Source organism: Citrus sinensis, chromosome 3, assembly GCF_022201045.2.
Source record: "Citrus sinensis cultivar Valencia sweet orange chromosome 3, DVS_A1.0, whole genome shotgun sequence".
Classification (NCBI taxonomy): Eukaryota; Viridiplantae; Streptophyta; class Magnoliopsida; order Sapindales; family Rutaceae; genus Citrus; species Citrus sinensis.
Window position 1 is genome coordinate 46,845,458 of NC_068558.1, and position 25,150 is coordinate 46,870,607.

General features: G+C 37.1%; 5 protein-coding genes and 1 long non-coding RNA gene across 12 annotated transcripts; 3 read left to right on the forward strand and 3 right to left on the reverse strand.

Annotated features, from left to right (window-relative positions):
• Window positions 1-694: 694 nt before the first annotated feature.
• On the forward strand, window positions 695-12,690 carry LOC102612423 (uncharacterized). Of its 3 annotated transcripts, none has more exons than XR_003062115.2 (14): window positions 695-1,238; window positions 1,326-1,682; window positions 1,835-2,014; window positions 2,596-2,731; window positions 8,680-9,014; window positions 9,824-9,953; window positions 10,172-10,300; window positions 10,440-10,484; window positions 10,827-10,906; window positions 11,224-11,320; window positions 11,452-11,541; window positions 11,909-12,002; window positions 12,088-12,153; window positions 12,240-12,316. XR_003062115.2 is itself a non-coding variant. In XM_006491363.4 (14 exons), the coding sequence occupies exons 1-14, from the start codon at window positions 850-852 to the stop codon at window positions 12,390-12,392; spliced, it is 2,241 nt and encodes a 746-aa protein (XP_006491426.2). In that variant the 5' UTR covers window positions 695-849; the 3' UTR covers window positions 12,393-12,690. The 3 variants fall into 3 exon arrangements, 1 of the variants encoding a protein (XP_006491426.2); XM_006491363.4 differs by having other exon boundaries at window positions 11,909-11,962; window positions 12,240-12,690; XR_003062116.2 differs by lacking the exons at window positions 11,909-12,002; window positions 12,088-12,153; window positions 12,240-12,316 and having other exon boundaries at window positions 10,827-10,980.
• On the reverse strand, window positions 6,554-7,304 carry LOC127901115 (uncharacterized). The gene is made up of 2 exons (XR_008053205.1): window positions 7,189-7,304; window positions 6,554-6,868 (listed from the first exon to the last, which is right to left on the reverse strand). It is a non-coding gene; the product is annotated as an uncharacterized LOC127901115 (long non-coding RNA).
• On the reverse strand, window positions 12,463-16,067 carry LOC102612723 (probable plastid-lipid-associated protein 10, chloroplastic). Its single transcript, XM_052437343.1, has 10 exons — window positions 15,962-16,067; window positions 15,822-15,855; window positions 15,550-15,689; window positions 15,304-15,417; window positions 15,061-15,195; window positions 14,500-14,595; window positions 14,159-14,239; window positions 13,337-13,423; window positions 13,093-13,154; window positions 12,463-13,012 (listed from the first exon to the last, which is right to left on the reverse strand). The coding sequence occupies exons 3-10, from the start codon at window positions 15,685-15,687 to the stop codon at window positions 12,895-12,897; spliced, it is 831 nt and encodes a 276-aa protein (XP_052293303.1). The 5' UTR covers window positions 15,688-15,689; window positions 15,822-15,855; window positions 15,962-16,067; the 3' UTR covers window positions 12,463-12,894.
• A 132-nt stretch (window positions 16,068-16,199) lies between these two features.
• LOC102612121 (uncharacterized) lies at window positions 16,200-18,766 on the forward strand. Of its 5 annotated transcripts, none has more exons than XM_015534228.3 (9): window positions 16,200-16,530; window positions 16,723-16,776; window positions 16,904-17,032; window positions 17,188-17,313; window positions 17,495-17,562; window positions 17,815-17,884; window positions 18,018-18,092; window positions 18,173-18,250; window positions 18,407-18,766. In XM_015534228.3, exons 1-9 carry the CDS (start codon window positions 16,279-16,281, stop codon window positions 18,425-18,427), a joined length of 873 nt encoding a protein of 290 aa, XP_015389714.1. In that variant the 5' UTR covers window positions 16,200-16,278; the 3' UTR covers window positions 18,428-18,766. The 5 variants fall into 5 exon arrangements, with proteins under 5 accessions (XP_015389714.1, XP_015389712.2, XP_015389713.2 ...); XM_015534226.3 differs by having other exon boundaries at window positions 16,203-16,530; window positions 18,337-18,766; XM_015534227.3 differs by having other exon boundaries at window positions 16,206-16,530; window positions 18,027-18,092; window positions 18,337-18,766.
• Window positions 18,767-18,902: 136 nt separating this feature from the next.
• LOC102611638 (UNC93-like protein 1) lies at window positions 18,903-20,978 on the forward strand. Its single transcript, XM_006491360.4, has 2 exons — window positions 18,903-20,444; window positions 20,533-20,978. The coding sequence occupies exons 1-2, from the start codon at window positions 19,282-19,284 to the stop codon at window positions 20,807-20,809; spliced, it is 1,440 nt and encodes a 479-aa protein (XP_006491423.1). The 5' UTR covers window positions 18,903-19,281; the 3' UTR covers window positions 20,810-20,978.
• Window positions 20,979-21,176: 198 nt separating this feature from the next.
• On the reverse strand, window positions 21,177-24,891 carry LOC102611349 (uncharacterized). The gene is made up of 4 exons (XM_006491359.4): window positions 24,605-24,891; window positions 23,494-24,038; window positions 22,031-22,942; window positions 21,177-21,699 (listed from the first exon to the last, which is right to left on the reverse strand). Exons 1-4 carry the CDS (start codon window positions 24,767-24,769, stop codon window positions 21,399-21,401), a joined length of 1,923 nt encoding a protein of 640 aa, XP_006491422.1. The 5' UTR covers window positions 24,770-24,891; the 3' UTR covers window positions 21,177-21,398.
• Window positions 24,892-25,150: the final 259 nt, after the last annotated feature.

A 25,150-nucleotide genomic window follows, 5' to 3' on the forward strand; every position in this document is an offset into this window, starting at 1 on the left:
TGTTGGACAAATCAAACCGAAGTGGTAGTAGTTTCTTGTAATCTTATTACCCTGGTCATGAGAGTATGAGAGCAGAGTTAAACACGGTTGCGCTCTTCCACTTGCGTACCTGCCTAAGGCCTGAATCCCTGATTTCAATTCGCGAAGGCTTTTTGTTTTAGAATATATAATGATCAGATTCTAAAAGAAACCCATAATTATTATTATTTGTAATTGCAAGTATTCATCTTTCCCTACCTCCAATTCTTTGCTTCTAAGTTTGAAGCAATGTAGCAGTGTGTACGGATACTTGGCCTGCGGGAATATATGAAACCTGTCTATTCAATATGCAGCAGTTACCTGAGAAATAGCAGTTAACCCTAGCGATTCCGTCGTCCATATACTTTTTAATCCATTCTTTTCTAAAATCTCGAGTGAAAAAGAGATTAAAAAAAAAAATTGTCAAGTCGATAATGATAAATTTTTATTTGTACTTTAAAATATTGTCTCTCAGAGATAAATTGAAGGCATACGTCAAGTGGCACGCTATTTATTAACGGACGAAATGACACGGGAAGCGTTCTTTTGAAAAAACAAAAACAAAAACTAAATAAATAAAATAAATGGCAAAAAAGCCCAAAAACGGCATCACCTTAGATCAGCAGCAGCTCATTCTTACTTAGCCGTGATTTCCTTATCCAAAAATTAGCGTTTAATAGAATTCCAACCGTTAAAATTTTCCCGCTAGAGTCTCTCGCAACTTGCCTAGGCAGAGGCAGGCCTCTGAAGGAATCGTCTCGTTCTCGTCTACCAGAAAAAAAAAAAAAAAAAAAAAAAACAGAAGGAATTTTCCAATCAGGTTATTGATCGATGTTATCTTGTCAAATTCTTTCCTCCTCATCATCAACGACTCATCGTTTATTAACAAGTCGTACTCTTTCTTCTTCCACTGCTTCTGCGCTCAAAGTTGCTAGTAGTTCTTTGAGATTGCCGGAACTATCCATCGATGAGCCGTTCAAATCTGAGTACAAATCAAAACCTAACAAGAAAGATGTTATCGAATCCAATACAAAGAAGTTAAAGAAGGATGTGATGCCTAGTAATCAAGATGAAGACGAAGATGAGAGAATTTCAATTTCAAGAATTCAAGTTCCTAGACAGAAACACATCCGGATTTCCAAGGCTGAGCTATTGGATGCGATCGTATCAAAAATGTTACACTCTCAAGACGATAAAGATCAGTTTCTCTTAATCTCCTCGTGAGTTATCTTTAGGGTTTTCGGACATTTCACCTAAAGTATTTGAATTTCTCAGCTTTCTTGTGGCTTAAGTTAGTTTAACTGCAGGTGTTTGGACTCCATTCTTCATGCTGAACACAAAAGCATTTTAGAAGAAATGCGAACTGATTATTGCTACACGGACTCCTTGAACGATGAAGGATTATCAAGTTCAGAGACGGAACTTGTAATGGACGACAATGAATCTAAGTTGGATCAAGTTGTAGCTAATGTGGAGAATTCTGACTCACCAGACTCGGCTAGTGATACGATCAATGGAAATGGCGGCATGAATCGGTTTGGTGACGTTGAAGGACAGGAGTCTGAACTTGATAAGTTATTACCTTTTAGTTACGGTCTTGACTTATGGAATCTTTTGGGTTCTTCAGTGAAAAATGTCAAAAGTTATTCTGATAGGGAATCAAGGTTTGTCACTGGCCTGATTCTTGATGGCTTTGTATGTGTTTCAAGAAATTGACACCCACACTTGATTGAATTGTTTTTCTATGTGCCTGCACAATTGAAATTTTAGAGATGGTTGTATCTAGATTTTTGTTCATTATGCAACATTTTTGTAGACTAGCTGTTGCCACTCGTTTCCAGCGTGCTTTCATGCAGCTTCTTCATAATGCTCAATTTGAAGAACTTTCTGCTGAAGATTTGAAGTTGACCTCTGCTTTAAACTCAGATTATCTCCTAAATCTGCCAATTTATGTAGACTGGAAAAGGGCATCTGAATCCAATGCAATAATATTCAGGTAAAAACTATCATACTATCATTATACCTTTCTTCTATTTTTATTTTCATATAAACTTCTATCCAATTTTATGGTAAGGAACCCTGAAATATCTTTGTAACACCCTGAAAATTGAGCTGGAGTAACAAATTCCGTTGGCTTTTTCAAATTGAATTTAATGATGATAATTATCAGCAATCACGGGTATTACAAACTTTCACTTTGTAGCTTTAAGGAGCAGTTGTTGCAAGAGAAGTGCAGAGTTCAGGTTGCTGTTAAAGAATTACAGATGGAAGTTCAATTATAGTAATTTATCATTTTAAACGGTTTTATTTGACCATTTTTCTTTATGGACTCTCCTGCAAATTATCATCATCATTGAACATAATTTGAAAATCTACAGCAACTGAATGGTTAAGCAATTTTGATGACATGATTAATGATTTCAAAATTTAGAAATCTAGTGCCACCATACATGACTGGCTGATTTGTTACCGTACTCACTTTTCTGTTTTGGACTTGCCATTTTTCACATTTTTACTATAAAAAATCTTGTCAGTAGAATGTTTAAATTTCATGTGCAAACACCATTTCCCTTATAGGCGAGGATATGCAACCGAGAGGCAGAAGGGTCTATTAATTGTTGCAAAACTGGATTACTTACAGTCCAGACTTCTGCAAAGGATCTTCTTTGTTATCTCAAAACCATTGGGGAAAGTTGGCAAATGGATAAGTGAGGTCATTGCCTTTTTCCTTGACTATTTCACAGTTGTTTATTATCATGTATTTTATGAGTTGATTTTTGATGAATGATTAGCTTTTTAGTAATGTCTCATTGTTGTTGATCTTTAATCAGTTTTTGATTATTTGTTGGTTTTGAGAGATAGGCCATAGTGTTCTTGTAGCAAGGTCATCTAGAAGAAGAGTTCTATCTCTGGTGTACACCCATCAAATTGGAAAAATAGTATTGAAAGACCGGCAGGCTTATTGGGATAGTTTTCTGTTTAGTAATTAACATGCTCATTTTAGAAATTGCCCAAAATTTGAATGTTGAATGGATGATTTCAACGCAAGACAGGTACGAATTTCTGTCCTCTAATCTGTATATTAGCAGTGATCAGAGACAAGACTAGAGTCAATGACAGTGGTTTGACCAGTGGAGTAAAGATTACTTAGACTAAACAGGATCCAAGTTGAAGATCCAGTTATGAAAAGGTGCGGATGTAGGCTGATGTAGGGAGCAAAGATATTTTAATATATTATTTGACAGACAATTTGCCATTGATAGAGCTGAATGGCTGTGAGCATTTTCAGCAAAATAGTTGTACACTGTATTTGTGGTAACAAGCATTATCCTTTTATGATGGTTGTTGAAAAGATTAGCAATGTGCTCTTAGCACTGAAAACATGGTCATATCAAACAACAGATACAGATGCAATCATGATGAACAGGATTTCAAAATACATTTTCACTAGAGTCAGGTATGCTGAAACTGATTCGATGAAAATCCCCTTTTCATAGAATCTTTTTAGCGAACCATAACCTTCAGAACCATCAAGGCTCTATAATGTTCTATAAGGATAAAGTTCCATTAATTTTCTCTAGACCTGAAATCTAGTGAGTATGAATCTGAGAAAATTATTGAAGAAATATGTATCTCTTTTTCTTATTTTTTACAATAGGATTACATAATACATATATAGATTCTAAACTACATAACGTGCAAGAGTAGGAAAGTAAACAACTAACTGCAGACCAAGAAAGTAGGAAACAAACTCTATCAAAAAACTGAAATTCTATCCCTATCTTTTTTCTTTTCTATCCCTATCTTTTTTCCTTAAAAATAGGATAGAAAACATGTGACTTTTCCACACTCCCCCTCAAGCTGGTTCGAAGATATCAATCATTCCCAGCTTGCTAGTTAGTGACTCAAAGCTTGATTTATGAAGTCCTTTAGTAAGAATATCGGCTAGCTGCTTTGTTGTTGGAACAAAGGTCATGCATATCAAACCACTTTCTATTTTCTCCTTGATAAAATGACGATCCACTTCAACATGTTTAGTTCTGTCATGATGAACAGGGTTATGAGCAATGTTTATTGCTGCCTTGTTGTCACAATACAACTTCATAGGAACATCAATAATAATCTTCAATTCTTCAAGTAGCTTCTTTAACCACAAAAGTTCACAAATACCATGTGCTACTGCTCTAAATTCAGCTTCAGCACTGCTTCTTGCAACCACTGATTGCTTCTTACTCCTCCAAGTTACCAAGTTTCCTCCCACAAATGTGCAATACCCTGAAGTTGACCTTCTATCAATAACAGATCCAGCCCAATCTGCATCAGTATATACTTCAACTTGCAGATTGTTATTTTTCTTGAATAGCAGACCTTTTCCTGGAGTTTTTTTCAGGTACTTGAGAACCTTGTAAACAGCTTCCAAGTGCTCTTTACATGGAGAGTGCATAAATTGACTAATAACACTTACTGCAAAGGCTATGTCTGGCCTAGTATGAGACAAGTATATCAACTTACCAACCAACCTTTGGTAACTTTCTCTATCCACTGATTTTCCTTCAATTGCATATCCCAATTTGTGATAAGGATCAATAGGAGTGTCTCCAGGTTTGCATCCCAACATGCCAGTTTCCTTGAGCAAGTCTAAAGTATATTTCCTTTGAGAAACAAAAATGCCTTTACTGGATCTTGCAATTTCCATGCCCAAAAAGTATCTTAAGGGTCCAAGATCCTTCATCTCAAATTCTCTAGCAAGAACCTTCTTGAGATTTTCCATTTCTATTACATTGCTTCCAGTCAAGATGATATCGTCTACATATACAATGACGATCACAACACTACCATCAGTGAAGTGTTTAAAAAACATTGTATGATCTGCTTGACTCTGTAAATATCCAAAGCTACGAACAGATTTCGTAAATCTGTCAAACCAAGCTCGAGGAGATTGTTTTAAGCCGTAAAGTGATCTCTTCAACTTGCACACTTTTTCAATACCATATTCATTCTCAAAACCTGGTGGTAGATCCATATATACCTCCTTTTCAAGCTCTCCATTAAGGAACGCATTCTTAACATCTAACTGTTGTAGTTGCCATCCTAAGCTTGCTGCAAGAGACAACAAAACCCGAATGGAATTCATCTTTGCCACGGGAGCAAATGTTTCTTGGTAGTCAATGCCGTATGTTTGTGTAAAACCTTTCGCGACGAGCCTAGCTTTGTACCGCTCAAGTGACCCATCTGCTCTGTATTTAACTGTAAAAATCCACTTGCAACCCACTGGTTTTTTTTCTTCTGGTAACTTGACTAGTTCCCAAGTTTTGTTTTTTTCTAGAGCTCTCATCTCTGCATACACAGCATCTCTCCATTCTGGAATAGAAAGAGCATCTTGTACAGATTTTGGAATTGCTATAACAGACAGGTTAGCTGTAAAAGCTCTAAAAAATGGAGATAATCTATGATATGACACATACTTAGAAATTGGATGAAGAGTACAAGACCTAGTTCCTTTCCGTTATGCAATTGGAACATCTAGATCATTTGTAGTTTCTAAAACAGATTCTGAAATAGGATTAGAATGAACGTTACCTGCAAGTTCCAAGTTGCCTGTGTTTGGATCCGAGTCTTGGCAGTGAGGAGAGGAATGATGATTTGACCTTTTCGAATTCCGTCGTGTGTAGACTTGAAGCTCTGGTTCTGGAACTCTCTCTAATGATTTTTCATTATTCACAATTGATGGCATTGTAGAAGGAACAGGAGGTACACAAGACATAATAGGCATTGGAAGAGATAATTCCCAAAAATGATCTTCCTGAGTATGATCTTCCCCCTGAAGAGAAGTTTTGGGAAAGAAAGACCTATTTTCAAAAAATGTAACATCCATTGTGACGAAGAATTTGTTAGACAATGGATCATAACATTTGTAGCCTTTTTGAGTAGGAGAATAGCCAAGAAATACACATTTTAAAGCCCTAGGATCAAGTTTGCTCCTGTTCTGTTTATGAACGTGAACAAAAGCAATGCACCCAAAAATCTTTGGTGGTAAAGATGTGAAAACCTTAGCATAGGGATAGACTTTTGTGAAAACATTTAATGGAGACTGAAAATTAAATATTCGGGTAGGCATACGATTTATCAAGTATGATGCTGTGAGAATGGCTTCACCCCAAAACTGTTTTGGCACTCTATTTGTGAACATAAGAGAGCGTGCAACTTCTAATAGGTGTCGATTTTTCCGTTCAGCAACACCATTTTGCTGAGGAGTATCTACACAAGAGGATTGGTGCACAATGCCATTTTCCATGAAATAATGACCAAGGGCAGTAGCAAAATATTCTCTCCCATTATCAGTTCTAAAGACTTGGATTTTTGCTTGAAATTGTGTTTGAATCATGGTATGAAAGGTTTTAAAAACTGTTGCAGTTTCTGATTTTTCTTTAAGCAAGTACACCCAACAAACACGAGTGTGGTCATCAATAAAAGTTATGAACCATTTAGCCCCCGAAATGTTTGTAACACGTGAGGGTCCCCAAATATCACTGTGTATAAGAGAAAAAGGTGCAGATTTTTTATACGGCTGTGAAGGAAAAGATGCACGATGATGTTTGGACAATACACAAATTTCACACTGAAACAAAGAAGGATTTTTATTCTTGAACAGTAAAGGAAACAAATGTTGTAAATAAGAAAAACTAGGATGACCTAATCGGAGATGCCACAACATTATTTCATCTTCAATAGAGAAAGTTACTTCATTATTTGCTGCCTGAGCTTCTCCACACAAACTAACATCCTCCTCGAAGTAGTACAAACCATCTACCTCTCTAGCACTGCCAATCTTCTTCCCCGAACACAGGTCCTGAAATTCACAATAGGAAGGAGAGAATTTAGCAATGCAATGAAGATCCTTGGTAATTTTGCTAACAGATAAAAGATTACAAGACAAATTAGGAACATGAAGAACAGATGTTAACACCAAATTTGTGGAGATAGGAATAGATCCTTTTCCTGCTACGGAAGATAGTGAACCATCAGCAATTTTAATTTTTTGACTACCAGAACATGGAATATATGAAGAAAATAATTTAGAATGGCTGGTCATATGATCGGTTGCTCCTGAATCGATGATCCATGGATCTTGTTTCTCATAAACAACTCCTAGAGCAGTGAAATTATTACCTTTTTGGGCTAAAGAACTAAAGGATGAAGGATTTGGGAGAGATTGTGACTGATTTAGAAACCTGTACAGTTGCTCTAACTGCTCTTTAGTGAAGAGTTGAGATTCGGTTTCTCCAATATTGGTTGTCGGCTGATTCTCCCCAACAACTTGGAAACCACGACTATGTTTACCAGAGAATTTATTGTTTTTCAGATTTGGAGGTTTTCCATGAAGCTTCCAACATGCATCTCTGGTATGTCTTGGCTTATGGCAATAATCACACCAAACTCTATCCTTCTCATCACTCTTCTTCAGGTTTTTGGTTCCACCAACCAGTGGAGCTTCTGGTGTAACAGAGATCAAGGCTGAGTTCTCTGCTGAAGAACCTCCCATCATCACATTCTTTCTACTTTCCTCTCTTCTTACATAAGAAAACACTTCCCTGGTAGAAGGAAGAGGTTCCTTGCCAAGTACTCGCCCACGGACTTCATCAAGGTCTGAACTCAAACCTGCTAAGAATTCAAATACACGCTCTTTTTCTAACATCTTCTTGTATTTAGCACTATCAACAGCACATTCCCACTCGCCATCATAGTACTGATCTAACTCTTGCCATAAGCCCTTCAAAATATTGTAGTATTTAGTCACTCCTTGACTACCTTGTTTGGTTTCTCGAATTCTGGTTTTTAGATCATAAATCTGGGCAGAATTTCCCAAATCAGAATAGGTCTCAGTGACAGCATCCCACAAATCTTTTGCTGTTGGCAGAAACAAGTAAGTTTGACCTATTTCTTGTTCCATTGAATTCACTAACCATGACATGATCATTGAGTTGTCAGCATCCCAAGTTTGAAACTTTGGGTCGTCTTCAGCTGGTTCTTTAATTGAACCAGTAAGGTAACCAATCTTCCCTTTACCTCTGATAAACATCTTCACAGATTGGGACCACTGAAGAAAATTTTGACCATTCAATTTATGGGTTGTGATCTGAAGTGATGGACTATCATTAGAAACATAACTTGATGGTTGTAGATGCCGTTGCAACTGCTCTGAAGATAACTCAGAAGTTTCTTGCTCGCTATTCTTTGACATTGGTATTCAAATAGAATTGAAAACTAAACCCAAGAATCAAAGAGCGTCTCTGATACCATGAGAAAATTATTGAAGAAATATGTATCTCTTTTTCTTATTTTTTACAATAGGATTACATAATACATATATAGATTCTAAACTACATAACGTGCAAGAGTAGGAAAGTAAACAACTAACTGCAGACCAAGAAAGTAGGAAACAAACTCTATCAAAAAACTGAAATTCTATCCCTATCTTTTTTCTTTTCTATCCCTATCTTTTTTCCTTAAAAATAGGATAGAAAACATGTGACTTTTCCACAGAATCTTTCTATTGTTATTGTAAGGTACCTAAGTAGTTTCAATAAAGATAGTTGTGGGTAGCTTCTGATCATATGAAGTTTGTTGTTGACACATTTGATATTTGCTGCTTCTTGACAGGCTCTTAGTAAAGCTTGTCAGACAGAAGAAGTACAGGAGGTAGTCAATAGAATGAAGCTTTGGCTTGAGGAACTGTCTCTTTTCCGTCAATCTTATTTTAGTAACGAACAAACTTCTGATAATCTGCTGGGAGCAGACCAGCTTTCAGACGGTGAGCTTCCTATTTGGTTGGCAGCACAGAGGGCAGTCAGCCGATATGAAGGATTTCTGTCGCCAGTTGGTCCCCGGGGAAGGCTCTTGAGAAAACTGCTTAAATGGATTGGACTAGCACCTTCTACCCCGGAAACTCCTTTCCAGCTTGAGACTGATAGTAATGCTTCTGAACCGTATTCAAGGTTTGTGAAGTTGAAATTTACTCTTTTTTCTTAAAAAAATAATTTTTTCATAGCAACTTTTCATAATTTATTTGTTGAACCATATTCAAGGTTTGTGTCGTTGAAATTACTTCTTTTCTTTTCTTTTTTTAAATTTTTTCACAGCAATTTTCCACAATTATAAATTTTCTCCTTTGTTTGTTCTCATTCTGCTAATGCCAGTATGAAACTCAATACTGTGCCATTAATAATTGTTAAAATTAAAACTTAACAATGAGTTGATAAAGAAATGCAGTATTATTATTTCTTACTAAGAAGAATCTAATGCTTTGATAACACATCGAGGTGTCTATGCTTTTTTTTTTTTTTTGACAGGTTGATTTTATTTTATTTTATTAAAGTTTTTGAGATTAATATTACCTTGAGATGAATATACTCTTACTTAGTATCAGAGGGCTATCTCGGGAAAGAAATTGTGAATTCAAGCACAGTCTATGGTGGTAAATAAGATGGTTTACCTTTTTGTCTTTAATAAGTCAATTTATGTCCATCCAAGAGATTAAATCTCGATTATTTGATTGTAAGTGATATCTTGATTGTAAGTGATATCATGACTGTGGATGGCCTTGGAGCATTAACATTCCATTGGAAATCTGAAGACCTTCAGAGTTAGTTGTGGGAATTATCTGACACATGATAGTGAAGATCTATTTATATGATCCTGCAATTTGTTTTGCTTGAAGGTTTGTCTAGCCATTTTAGTAAGCATGCAATAAAAGATAGAACATTACCATTTGAATTGTTGAACTAACAGAGGACTGCTCTCCCAGGCCAATTTCCTTATCAAGGATATCACTTAGTGATATATGGAGGCCTGCTACGGGGAAATACTGCGGAAAAGATATATGGAAAATGTTAAAAACTTCTGTATCCATTCTCCTCTCGCAATCAATCCTCCAGGTATCTCTTGTAAACATAATCCACTTGTCTTTAATAATTTTTCTCCCTGTTGTATAAATATTTATTTGAAGACATGTTTTATTTTATCCACTTTTAGCTCATAACAACCTAAGTATCATGTGATTTTAAACTACATGGTATTGGACAACCCTCATTTCTATAATTTTTGTTATTAGATGTTATTATTGTTCTTAAATTTTTGTGCTTTTCCTTATTAGGAGCCAGCATTCCAAGAATTAATTTTGCTTTATACGGATGACGTGGATGAAAAAGAAACTAAAGATAAAGATGAGGTTCCATCATTGCGGTTAAAGATTTATGAGAGAATTCCTATTCCAGATTTACCCGTAAATACTTCTGACACTGCAAAGTCTGTTGATTCTCTCTTTGTGTTTCATTTTTTTTCATTTTTTTTCGTGTAACTTTTTTTATTTATTCTTCAGGCATTTACTAACAATTTTCACATTGTTTTAAAATATTTTGTAGGTTATATTTCCTCACAAGAAGCTATCTTTTCGTATCATAGACACGGTAAGAACTGATTGAATACATCTTGCATGATTCCTCGGTAGAGTCACAGCTAAAGCTTACAACCTGTTGGATTTGTTTCATATAAGACTCTGATATATTTGCAATGAATTTTGATGGTACCCTGTAATATTAAAGCATGGCAGTGGCTGGACCTTGGTCCTTGAATTTGATCTGATTCAAAGCCAAGTACAACTTAAGTAGTAAACAGTGTCCCAAAAGTTCTAATTGATGTTTTTGAAATTAGTGAGGTTAAAAAAGGTATCATAAGGCTTTTGCTTCGGACTTTTCTTCACTTGCTTTGGACTTTTCTTCACTTCACTCAATATCATGAACTTTTTGTAGGTGCGGTTGGATGTTGCGTCAATTTTGGGGCTTTTGGCATACTTCATTAATTACAAATTTGAGAACATCTCATCTTCTCCGTATGTCTATTTTCTGTTTAAAATGACTTGTTGTTTTACACATAACAGTGCATTTTCTGCTGCAGTTATGAAAGGTAATTATATTTTACCATATTTTGTTTTTGATCCAAGGAAAGTAAGGCTCAAAGAGAAAATGTTTACCGTTGGTATTTCTGTGCTGCTCACTTAATCAGGATTTTTTTTTAATAGGAATTGACAATTAGTTCCCATTCTTGCCCTCTTTTTCTTGAATTACTGGTAGCACATAATTTTTTCTTAATTTTTATGCTTGATTTGAAAAAAATTTATAATGTCATTCTTTTTTGCTTTTAATACAGGTCAGCAATATTTCTTGATGTCATTGCTATCAGTGCTCTCATAATATATGTAACCCGTGTGGCTTTGGGTTACAAGCAGACATGGGACAGATATCAGGTGGGTAAACCAATTTACTTCGCATCAAGTGTTTGAAATTATTCTACTTTAAAATTATAAAAATAAGGATTATACTTTCCTATTTATTTCAAGATATCCGGCTAATTGTTTGAAGGAATCTGTTATTGCAGCTTCTGGTTAACAAGACACTTTATGAGAAAACCTTGGCAAGTGGCTTCGGTTCAGTTCACTTTCTTTTGGATGCCTCTGAACAGCAGCAAGTGAGGATCGTTTGTTTTATTTATTTTTCATGAAATGCAAAGATAGTCTTCTATTTTGTATAAAACGTAATGACCCAGAGATTGTCAAACCTTCCATGATCTTTAGTGGGATTCACAAAACTTTTAAGACATAACCTAATTAGAAGGACCTTTTTAAAAAATATTTATATTTCGATTATAGAATTTGAATGTGCCAAGTGATCTTTGTCAGTGAATTTAGCTGGATCCAGTTTCATGTCTACATGAGAATTACGGGTCAAGCCACTTTTTAAATTAAATTCTTATGAAGAAATAGGAATTCTATTCTTTACTTCATCTATTATGACTGGATTTTACAATGAGATCCTATTCTTACTTTTGAGTCCAGTACAAGGAAGCTATTTTGACATATGGAGTTCTGCTAAAAGAAGGGAATGGCCAGGTTTGCCCTTCCTAGTTCCTAACACGTCTTAATTTATCTGGTGAAATGTTGCACTCAATATACGTTTTTAAGGTTTCTCAAATGAGAATGAATTTGGATCACCAAGGAGCCCTTTCTCGCTGCAGGTCACTTGTCGCCGAACTGTTAAAGACAAATGTGAGCAATTCATGTTTGATGTTTTTAAAGAAAAGGTAAAACTGCATTGAGTCTTGAGGTAATTGATTTGTAATGTTGCCCATATCGTCGAAAATTGATCAGTGGGCTGCCATGAATGCAGGTTGAAATGCCTATTGACAAGGCAGCGAACATACTGGTGAGGTTGGGCATGGCGAGAGAAATATCAATTGATGGAAGATTTAGTTTGCAGGCAACTCCTTGCCAACAGGCATATGAAGCCCTACAAGAACGTTGGGATGGTTTGCTTGGTTAATTTTACTTCCAAATTCTGAGGTCAATTACCAGGGAAAATAGAAAATTCATTAGAAAATTGATCAAGTTAGTTTCGGAAGTAAATTTGGGAAAGCTACAGATAAAATGCTGCATATCTTCCCATCACTTTTGTATACTTGCAGTTATAATCATGGCCTATATACAACACAAGCATTGAGCTTCAAAATCACGCTAATAATATAGTCCTAACCCTTCTGGTGGTGTAAAACATTAATTTACATATCCTAGAAAAATGTATAAGGTAAACACCCTAAAAAAGTTTCTTCACTTCCTAGTTCCATTTCTTTCTTAGCGCTGCTTCTGCAAGGACAGTACAACCATGTGGTAATTGGTCATTTCTCTATTTTTCAGACTTGAAATTGCAGTGTACACGGTAAGAAGGTTGTTTCAATGCTTTGGTTTAAGCAAAGCTCTTTGTTTAGATTTTGCTACCTAAACCAAACTTTTCCTCGCACAAATTATAAGTAGTTAAAAGTTGTTCCCTACAACTCAAGAGGTTGAGCTTTGGTAAATACAAAAACTCCGCCACCTCCAACTGCACGCCCTAAAAGCATGTTATTATCCAGGTAGGAAAGATAATATAGTCCTCCAACTGATCGCCTGCGGTGCAAGTTCATATTTGTATGTAAACACTAGATCCATAAATTAAGCAAACATCAAAGAATTTGGCTGTAAATTACCTCCCAGGGGTTGTGTTTGTCACTGGAATTTGAGCTTTGAAAGCACGGATAAATTGCAAAATCTGCACATAAGCATTCATTATGAATGATTCCTAAGAACCTCAAAACAAAAGATCACCATTAAAGGTTTGCCACACATAATTTTGAGTATATTTCATATCAACAGGCGTTGTAACCAAAATAGGAGATGCACAAGGTTCCGTACTGAACACCAGATTGAAATTCGGGATAGAAGTTCATGTACCTGTAGACTTAAAAATGAACGGGGTAGTATTGCTGGAGCTATTAGAGCTTGCAACTCCTCACTGATGTAAATGTTTTGAACAGTGACCTGTAAATTCAACCAGCAGGCCTCAAATAAAATAAAAAACAACCACCTTCTTCTTCGGTCCTAGAAGTAACTTCTATACAAATTGAGGATTCAGCAAAAGACAATCTCAAGGCTCAGTGAACCAATTTAAATGAACCCTTAAACACAGAATCATCAAACCAATTTAAATGAACCCTTACATACAGAATATCTCCTGATATGGGTTAAAGCTTAAGTTCACCACAAAAAACCTATATATCATGACAACTCATTCAAGAAGATAATGAAGCAATTACAGTCAACAAACGACATCTTTAGACTGGAAATAGAGAAAGAAAAATTAATTTGGCATATTGACAGGCAAGATGATGTGGTATAGGATTATTAGAGAGCCAGAAGCATGAAATATCCACCAGCTCTAGCATTGCATTTGAGGTTGAGTTGTGATGCCTGTCCTAACCTGGGAGGAGGAAACAAATAGCTATACATCTTTCAACATACTTATCTGCCTCAATTTATTTGTACTGCCTCAAATGGTAAATCTATGGCCATCAAGGAATAACTGGTCAAGTACGAATACAAGGACGCATATCATCTTTCTGAGTAAAGATATGAATGGCTTTGTCAATTACAGGGAGCAAGTAATGCGGCCAATAGTGCTGTTTGAACTTTTAACAGAAGACTAGGAACTATTTGCTGGTGATATAACTGAAAACTTTTGTAAGTCATGTTCTATGTAGGGGTTGAGAAGCTGACCTCTTCAAACTGCAGGTATATGTTACGAACAGAAACAACATCGAATTTCGCAGAAACAACCAGAGTGGCACCTTCTTCTTTCTGTGAAGCAAAAGAACCACAAGATTTATTCAGCAGAAGTTTCATGGCAGCTCAAGTGGTGCTTTATTTCCATGGAGGAGTAAAATAAGAATTTTTCAAGAAGAGACAATTAACATGTTTCAAGTGCGCCTTATATGGAAAGACCGAATAGATGCCACTATCAATAAAGCCAGAGAATGATTATTTCACAATTTTATTCCAGATCTATGAGTGCAGAATAAAACTCAAGATAATGAAGTGGAAGCTAAGTAGAAGTTTACCTCTAACAAGGGAGGAACGCTCCAGCGAACAACATTACAGATGACACCTCCATCAGACTTGTCACGGCATTCAAATTTCTGGAATATCTGCCCTACCTACCCCGACAATCATGCACAAACATGTGATACAGCAAGATATCAAGAATAGACATTTTTAAGATGAAAAACAGAGAAGAACATAAGCGAAACCATATCAATCCATCCAGCAAGTGGCATTTGACAAAAATTATGATATGAGACAAGCCATTCCACATAACTTGTATGCTTTTTAGCAATTAAGTTGAGAAATAAAGCATTAGCCAGGAGTTCGGGACCTAACAAAAGAAATTCCCTTCAGATAAAAGTTCTTGGAGCAAAGTTATAACCAAAGTAAGCAAACAGCAAACTAATCACTTCATTAGTTTCAACAAGCCTCCTTTAGCATTCTTTATTTCCTAATTAACAGAAGGAACACACCAAAGAAAGTTCATAAAAAATGATACCCAGATATTATAATAAACAGAGATTAAAAAGAAAAGAGAGAGGTAAAATGAGTAATAACATTTGTTGATTAGTATATACCTTAAAGAACGGAAGTCTGGCAGCAGCTTCGAAAAGAACAAGGACATCAGGAGCAGAAGTATACTGCAGCCGCCATGTCCCATCCAACTTTACTAGATCAATTGGCTCACCCATGTTGCATCCCTCCAAGCCCACCTGCCATTTTAAACAAATCCTTTTGCCTTCCAATCATTCACTCCCTCCCCATTCCATCAAGTGAGCATCTAAAATGAGATATAGAGAAAAGGAGATGGGGAAACAGACCAGAGCCTCCTCAATGATAGAGCGTTGATCAGCATTTGTATTCTGGCCGCGTTGTGTTCCCTGAATTGTGCTCAATAGATCGTGTTTCTTGTTCTCTAACTCAAACTCAGATACCTGAAACCCTAATGCTCTGAGCCAATTAGCACAGAAGATGGATGACAGATAGATTTACAGATTATACATTTAACAGAAGAGAAGAAGCATTACAGATTATACATTTAACAGAAGAGAAGAAGCAAGACAAACCTGTGTCCTATCAACAGCTACAGTTGCTGAACCTGAAACTTTCATCTGACTATACAATTTTCTAGTGGCATTTGAACTTGTTAAAGGCTTTACCCTTCCAGTTGCAAGGTGAAATGAAGAAGCAAATGCGAGTGCCATTTCTACACTTTCAGTGACGGTTATGGATTAAAAGTTAAATTATAAATCAAGAATTACAAGCGCGACTGTTTTTGCCAAATTATTGAATTGGTTCATTCGACAACGTAACAGATAGTGTGAGGCAGTATAAGTACCTGTCACTGTGGAGCTGTGATAACGAATTAGCAACTAACAAGCGAGAGACAAGAAAACAAAGAATCTGATTTTTTTAGCGGAAAGAATTTCTGAGAAAAGATAAAAGATTTTGCTTTTGAATTAATTTCTTTTAAAATACCACTTCTAAGAAGGCAAGGTGGAAATCTGGAGGAATAGCCGAACGGTTTGGCGTGCGTCTTGTAATAAATTTCAGCCAAATGAATTTCTCTGGCGTGGCGTACGACTGACCGCGCGCCTATTCTCAGTACAGTTTTCATACTTAAATAAATAACTCTTCTGATATCCCCCAAAAAAAATAAATAAATAAATTACTTTCCTACGTGGCAAGAATGTTCTTTAGTGAATTTAACCCACCAGCCCAGCCCGGCCCGACCGCAATAATGACAAGACCCAATCTCAATCTGCAACAAACAAAATCGTTGCTTGCTTGAGCAAATGGCGAGCAGCTTGGTGGCGAATCGTTTTGCTTTTGTTTTACTGAAAACTGAAAAAACGGTTGCCAAATTCCATTCCTTTCCCTTATCTGAAAGATTGAGATTGAGACCCTGCAAGTTTAAGACTAAGAATCAGTTCACCACAAACTGCTGTGTTTCCTCTGCCCATGACGAAAAGTACAGCAACAAGCAAGTCATCAGTGTAACTCCTCCCCTTTACGACTACATCCTCCGAAATGTTCGTGAGCCCGAGGTACGTACCGTCCATTCCTTTCCATCAGTGAGCAACTCCCTACGGCGTCGTTTCCTCGTTTTTCTTTTATAGTTTGCCCCCGCCAACGACCCCCCCCCCCCCCCCCCCCCAAAAGGAAAAAAAGAAAAAGAAAAAAGATTTCTCTTCTTTTTGGTTAATTTTATTTTTTACATGTGGATGTTGGCGCTTCAGATTTTGCGTCAACTGCGGGAAGAGACTGCTGGTATGCGTGGTAGCCAGATGCAGGTTTATCATTCTGTGGCTTCTTTGTTTAGGATTTTGATGCACATTATTATATGCGGCACTACATGTTGTCATTTGATTTTTAACTGAATATTGCCTGCATGGCTACATATTTTGTTTATTTATAAAGGTTTCGCCAGATCAAGCACAGCTACTTGCAATGCTTGTACAGATTCTCGGTGCACAACGGTGTATAGAAGTTGGTGTGTATACTGTATGTGTATCTAGCTATTCCACTTCAATTCTTTCGCTGTTTTCTGTAAGTTGTGAATATCAGTATTGTTCATCGTCTGGCCAGCTTTAGATTTTCTGCTCAAATGTTGTTGCATAGAATTTCATGTCTTTTGCAGAGTAATTTAATGTCATAGCAGCTTGCCGTCTTGCTGATATGAATATGCTTATATTATTCTTCAGGGATACTCATCATTGGCTATTGCACTAGTGCTGCCGGAATCTGGTTGTCTTGTTGCTTGTGAAAGAGATGCCAGGTCTCTTGAGGTTGCAAAAAAGTATTATGAGCGAGCTGGTGTTTCGCATAAGGTAGTATCTCTTTATATCTGTTCTAACATTGCTATGTATTTTGAAATTTGTGGCATCTGCAGATGGTAGAGACTAGCTTATACAACTCCATGTTCTACGTTGACAATTGTGTACTAGTACATGTATAATCTTATTTTTTATGACACATCTGAGTAGCTCTGAGACAATTTGTTGAAATTAGGTAAAAATTAAGCATGGATTAGCAGCAGATTCCCTAAAAGCTCTGATTTTGAATGGCGAAGCTTCCAGGTGAAGCAATATTTGTGTTATGTTCCATTTTTACCCAATAGTAGTATTCAACTCTTCTACTCGCAAGAAACAGTAGGCCTGTAGTAAGGATTCTCTTTTACTGAAAATCATGTCTATCCATCATAATATGATACCTTTTCCCTCTTCTAAACTGAGTTCTTCTTGTGCGGCTAGTCATTGCTACTCCCACAGCCCAAAATCTTTTTGGGCAGCCAAATATTAAAATATTTACATATTTACTCTTTTATGCAGCTATGATTTTGCATTTGTTGATGCTGAAAAAAGGATGTACCAGGAGTACTTTGAATTGTTGCTGCAACTGGTAAGACTGAAATGTGGTCCTCAATAGCCTGTTCGAGATCCTTCTACTCATTTATTTTTATTCCTTTGTTAAATAATTTCCCTTGCTTCCGGATCACAGATTTGTAAGGGTGTAACTGTTAATCTCTTGTTAGTTGTTACAGATCAGAGTTGGGGGAATCATCGTAATTGATAATGTCCTTTGGCATGGAAAAGTTGCTGACCAGATGGTAAACTATTGACTATATTTGTAAAAGCTTTGTTCTCTAGAAAAAAAAGAGCCTACTGTTCTAATGATACTTCTTAATAGGTAAATGATGCTAAGACTATCAGCATTAGGAATTTTAATAAAAATCTAATGGAGGACGAGCGTGTAAGCATTAGTATGGTGAGTATATGTGTTCTCTGTATATTCTTTAGCAAGTTCCAATAGCCCCTTTAGTTGATATTATCCTAAACCTTTTGAATTCTAAGGTTCCTATCGGAGATGGCATGACAATCTGCCGGAAAAGATGATCATTATTTATTCTGCAACTTGTTCCAGAAAGAAGTTCAAGATGCATGAGCATTGTGCAGCAGAAATTTCCTATGTGGCAGTCTCTGAAAGGACACTCGAATAGTTGACAAGTTGCAAGATATTGTTCCAAATGTGATGTAACCATGTGCAGGCCTGGCAGTGTACTGAGGATGACCGATACAAATAGAAATGTGGATCTGAAATTGAAATTGATTGATGTTCTGTTCCGAAATAGAATGCTGGGATGAAAGTCTATCCTTATTGACACCATGTTGTTGTAATCTTAGCTTGTTCTTCGGACATAATATTAAACGGTGTGATGAAGAGTTTGCTTACCTTTTTGGAGAAGACTGTAAGTCAAAGTTTACCAAAGAGTGTCTTTAATAAGTCTTTAGTCCTGGCCATTTTTTTCACGAATTAAACGTCATTTTCTTTTGGGTTTGGTTGGACACAAACGTATCAGACAATAGTTCCGGCTCTTTCTGTCTGTTTCTCATGTTTTCAGATAGAAGTTTTAGCAGAAGTTGTCATACAAAACTCGAGGAAAAGCCAATACGCTTACACTGGCATGATAACAACTATCAAGCCGCTGGCCTAGTAACAAGGGGAGTGAGTCAATGACAGGCTGGCATAGCAGCAACTCAAGAATTTAAGAAAGCCTCATGATAGGCACCCATAGTTACTAACGGGAATCAACATCCTTAAAAACAATACGAACGCAAATCCAAAATATTCTCTCACCCAAATCAAGGCTCCCCTCCAATATAAGACAAGAAGTAAGATCCAATTCGATTCACATACAATATCTTTACCCTTATCATCAAATTAAAGATTCAAATCAGATCCTCTCTATACTTTTCTCTATCTGATCATCCCCATCCTCTTCCTGTAGCATAACAATCATGGGATTTGAAGGCGACGAGGAAGCAGCAGCGATACAAATATCACCAAAATACTCTCTTTTCAGGTACAACTCACCCTTGGTTCAAGTTAGCCTGATAGGTCTAGTATGCTTCTGCTGCCCAGGCATGTTCAACGCCCTCTCTGGCATGGGAGGCGGGGGGCAACTTGATCCAACAGCCGCTAACAACGCCAACACCGCTCTCTACACCACCTTTTCCGTATTTGGAATCCTTGGTGGAGGCGTTTATAACATCTTTGGACCCCGAGTGACCCTTGCTGCTGGCTGCTCCACCTATGTTCTCTATGCAGGCTCTTTCCTGTACTATAACCACCACCACGATCAGACCTTTGCCGTTGTTGCTGGTGCAGTGCTTGGCATCGGCGCAGGCCTTCTCTGGGCTGGACAAGGCGCAATCATGACTTCGTATCCAACTGCTACCCGTAAAGGAACCTATATCTCTCTGTTTTGGAGTATCTTTAACATGGGTGGTGTCGTTGGTGGCCTCATTCCTTTCATCATGAATTATCACCGTACTGATGCTGAAAGTGTCAATGACAAAACTTACATTGCATTCATGTGTTTTATGTCAGCCGGTGCTGCTCTTTCACTTGCAATCTTGCCTCCTAGTCGTGTGATTAGAGATGATGGTACCCGATGCACCAACATTAAGTATTCAAAAGTCTCCACCGAGGCCATTGAGATTTTGAAACTCTTTCGTAACTGGAAGATGCTTCTTCTCTTCCCTGCTGCATGGGCTAGCAACTTCTTCTACAGTTACCAGTTCAACAACGTTAATGGGTTGATGTTCAATTTGAGGACTAGAGGATTGAACAATGTCTTCTACTGGGGTGCTCAAATGTTGGGATCAGTTGGAATTGGGTACGTGATGGACTTCAGTTTCCAAAGTCTAAGGACAAGAGGTTTAGTTGGAATTGGGATCGTTGCTTTATTTGGGACTGCAATTTGGGGTGGTGGCCTTGCCAGCCAGTTGAATTACTCTCATGATGATCCCCCTAAACGATTGGATTTCAAAACCTCCGGCAATGATTTTGCGGGACCATTTGTTTTGTATTTCAGCTATGGGTTACTTGATGCCATGTTTCAAAGCATGGTTTATTGGGTGATTGGAGCGCTGGCTGATGATTCTGAGACCCTCAGCAGGTATTCTTTGACTTTACTCGAGCAAGCTTTTGTCCGTGATCACATTGTCCTTATCTCATTTATTTTCTTGGCACCGTGTGAATTGCAGGTATACCGGGTTCTATAAGGGAGTGCAAAGTGCGGGAGCTGCAGTCGCTTGGCAAGTTGACACACACAAGGTCTCCTTGCTCTCTCAGTTGATCATAAATTGGTCACTTACTACAGTGAGCTATCCGCTACTTGTTGTCTTGGTCATGCTGGCTGTAAAGGATGATGATAAATCAAAAGAGGGGACTACAAATGGCTCTGATCTTCCCTCAGCTCCGACAATTGCTGGAAATATCGCTAAAGATTACAATGAGCCTGTCAACTCTACAGCTACCTGACATTAGTTCCTATCCTTGCTTTCTCTAAAGGCTCTAAAATCTTGGGGTGTGGAATCGTGATTTCAAATTTGTGATGTAACAAGTGTTCAGCAGTGGATTCATATTTTTGTGTCATAACTTGCAGAATACCAGTCACAGGCCTTAAGTAACATGCTAGGAAATTCTTAAATGTTATCGTGCACAACTTTTGAAGGTGAAGAGGATGAGAAAAATAAGTCTGAAGTCCGCCATGATTTGCTTGCATATCTGCGAGTGTTTGGTTTAACTAATGAACTTAAACAAAACAATTCTCAAGTAATCTATGGTGCATTTATCAAACACAGAAGACACCTCTGCTTTGGTATAATCACTTTGTTGAAATGCTATGTAAAGAAAATATACTAAATCGACTTTCATAACAAGTTCCACACCCAGTTGAGCATAAAATCTAAGGATAACAAATAGCTAGGTAAAATTGGCTGGACAGATCACTTGCTACATGCAAGTTCCTCTCAGATGCCCTATCAAAATCTTTACAAGTAATGGATATTCAACAGTGACCAAACCAGGAAAGGGAAACTTTTGCTTGAAGCATTAACCTCAATGCCACTCAATCTTCCTGATTCTCTTGAAAATGCCCATTAATTTGGTAGTCCTCATCAGCTGCAATACCATCTCCTCCATCCCCATAATTAACCCAAGGAAGCATTGACTCAAACAAGACAGCCAAAGGATTGCGATTTGCAACATCACGTGGGGGTGGAGCTTGGCCGACGTCATGAGGATTACCGGCGTGGATCGCATTATGCATGGCTTCCCCCATCCTTGCATCAACCACAAAGTTTTGTAGGTTATCAGGTGGAAGAGATGAAACTGCATCAGAGAAATCCTGAACCAATAAATGAGCATACCTGGCAAAGAAAAAAATTTAATCATGTCAACTCCAAGACAAATAATTACATTGTTAAAAAGAATTGAAAAAACAAATTGTATTGTTACAAATTGATTTGTATAATCTAAACTGGGGAAAAAAATGAGATGTAGCAAAAATTTTATTCGGCAACAATGCTAATTCGGATAACTCTTTAAGTTAACATCACACCATGGCCACAAATTTGATTCAACAAACAGTAATTTAAAAATTGAGGAAAAGAGCACACATGCAATCTACAGTAAAAATTCCCCAAAAGAAAGGTTCAGCAACAGCAATTAAGATAACAACTAAAGAGTTCAATTACTCACTCATTTTTTTCAGATGAGAATGCTTCCTCTCTTACACAGGCCCAGTCCTTGGCTTCACTTCTATTGTGTTCCAATGTTTCAATAACCAGCTTTGCGGTGTCTCGAAGCAATTTTTGTAGATCTGGAAGCCTCCATATAATATAGCTCCTCTCCACATATATATTGATCAGGTGATCCAAGGAGGGGATCTTGGTTTCATCTGAATGGAAGTAACTGTGCGCAAGTATTTTTGTCCATGCCTGATCTTTTAAAGGTACCTTTGCCACTAGTTTCTTAAGAACTGAAGGGTGAAGCATCAGAGCTTGCTTCATAAGATCAGCTGAAGTAGCCTTTGTATTATCTTTATGAGCATCTTGTGACGTTTGCTCTCGCTCAAGATAAAACCGACAAATAGAAAGGGAATATGAGAAATTGGGGAACAACCACAAAGAATTATCACTTTTATAGTCTTCAGAGAACTGTTCTAACCATGAATATTCCCCAGCCCTTACAGCAAAGTAGTCAATGCAGAACAAGGCCCCCATTGGATCTTCAGAATCAAGAGAAAGTAACAGTTTGCACACTTCCAAGGCAGATCGATGACAGCCACGTCTGTCCATGTTTATCATGTGAGTGAAAAGTGCCTTGAACAATGGTTTGTTTGTTTCATGGCTGAATTTCAATTGGCAATTCCCCTGCAAAGGGGTGAACATTGGATTCCATGCACATTCTAAGGCATATAGACACTTCGCAACAGCATCTGCAGCCATCTGATGTTCAGCCACAAATTTAAAATAGTCCGACATCGTTATCAATGAATCCAAATGATAAGGATGATACATCAAAACACTTGCTACACCATTGAGATCGTGAATAGCTTGGGCAGCTTCAAATGCTCTCTGAGCTTGACCATAAGTAGGTGAGTGGACATATCTACACAAATGCACAAAGACAAACAGCACAGATGTAAAATCAAAATTATATTCAGCCAAACACATGATCTTGAAAATGGGGATGAGCATTTGTAAATAAACCAAGTTAAAAATGAGATACAAGCCAGAGGAGGGTGGGGAGATGGAAAAGAGCATAGCACTCCAAATAAGTGCATCTGCAATAAAGCTTTTACTAAAGGCAAGTGGTAATAAACAGAGGACCAGACAAATAACAGTCTCAAGAGAAAAATCCAAGTAATGGAAATGGCCATTTAACATTTCCTAATGTATGTAGCCAAGTTAATTTCGCTTACAACTGCAAATAGAAAAGTCAGTGCTTACATGCACTGCAAAAGTAGGTCCATTCCATAAATGATAACGAAGACACCTGATGTTTATTTTTCAATTAGCTTAAACCCAATGTTTGTTTGTCCATTCACTTAAACCCAACTTGGGAGAAAGATAAAGCAAAAGGGGAGAATAGACAGCCTCAAGAAGTGAAATCAAATAAAGCAAGCCAAGAAGGCCAAGAAGGCCAAGGTTAAAATTTACCTGAAGTAGTTGTATCCATCCTTGCTTTCCAGAAATTCCATTGAAAAACTTGCGTCCCAACGAGGCCAATGGTCAGATGGAGAGACTAATATAGTCTTTCTAATATGATGAGTGACACGTCTTGCCCCACGCACTGGTCTAGAACTGCCACTCTGTTGATTTCTCTCAAATGACTTCACCACTTTGGATCCAAATATTCTTCGCAGCTCATTTTCAACATTCAAATACTTGGGATCTATTTGATATACAGAAGGTGGATGCTGTTTTACTACATTACTACGAACTTTAGCATTCTCTAGTTTAGCTTTTGAAGGCCCAGGTTGATTAGTAGAAGAGTCAATACCCAAAGATAAAGAATCTAAATCCTCATCCAATTGCCATTCAGCTTTATCAGTATTTGAAGTAGAACCCTCCTTGCTTTTCTTCTTTTTCTTTTTCTTTGACTTCTGATTGGATGTTGGTACAACATCTCTGGTACTTTGCTGTGCAGACAGTTCCTTCTTATCCCCATCTCTGCTCGAGGCTTCATCAGCAACCTCTGTCTCCTGCAGAATACAGAAAGTACTGATTGTTAACTGTAACAAGTAAAGCGTGCATTGAGCAGGAGATGCATAAAGCCTTTCTGTCACAGCCAGTAAAGATAGGAAAAACATTACAAAGACATCTAAAATAAGCATCATTCAAAAAATAACATACGGCATATCAGGAGCAAGGTAAAGGAGACATAAACAAGAAACAAAACCAACTGAACAAACAATACTGACACCAAAAGAGCAGCTCAACAATTGACAGAGCCTCCTGTAGTCATCTTATCAAACCAAATTCCACCACCTTCCAATAATATTTCTTATTGGCACAAGAGATTAAGCATATCAATAAATTAAACTTACATCAGTTCCTCTGAGATACCTAGGTATATACCTTCACAAACATTGATCACTCAGAAAAATATTTCTCAGTAATTCCGATGAACCAATTAAAAAACGTATATATACGCCCAAATCCAGTTCCAATTTTATAACAATAGCAATGAATATAACAATTAAAAACCCGTAAAAAACAATAACAAGAATATTTATAATATACAATAATTAAGGTCGGAGAAAAAGACCTGGTCCGGGTCATCATCACCGTCGTGGAGGAGGTCGAAGGGGTTTATGGAAGAACGAGGAGCCGAATCAGGAGACTCTGATTCATCGTCTTTCAGCTGCTCTTCTTCTTCTAGCTGTTGCTGTTCTTGTTCTTTGACAACTTTCTTGAACAATCTACTCGACATTATTGGCTCTTACAAATTTGATTCGAGGTTTCAGTTATCATGTGTAGTGTAGATTTTATATGCGTCCTACCGGGGAAGAACAGAGGACGGGGGGCATTTAGGGAATATAATTTAGGGAAGACAGTATGTAGATAGACGGTTTTTTGAAATAATTATAATTATAATAAAATTTTCAAAAATTACAAAAATAACATTAAATTTCGTAAAAGGAGCCACTTAAACTTCCATAGAAAGTAGTGTCCGTTTTGAGTAGCAGATTAGACTTATTAATTAAATTCACTTAAAAAATTTAAATATCTTACTATTAATTTATTAATTTTTAGAGATTAAAAAATATTTTTTATTTATTGCAGTGAATTAGTAAAATTAAAAATGTTATGC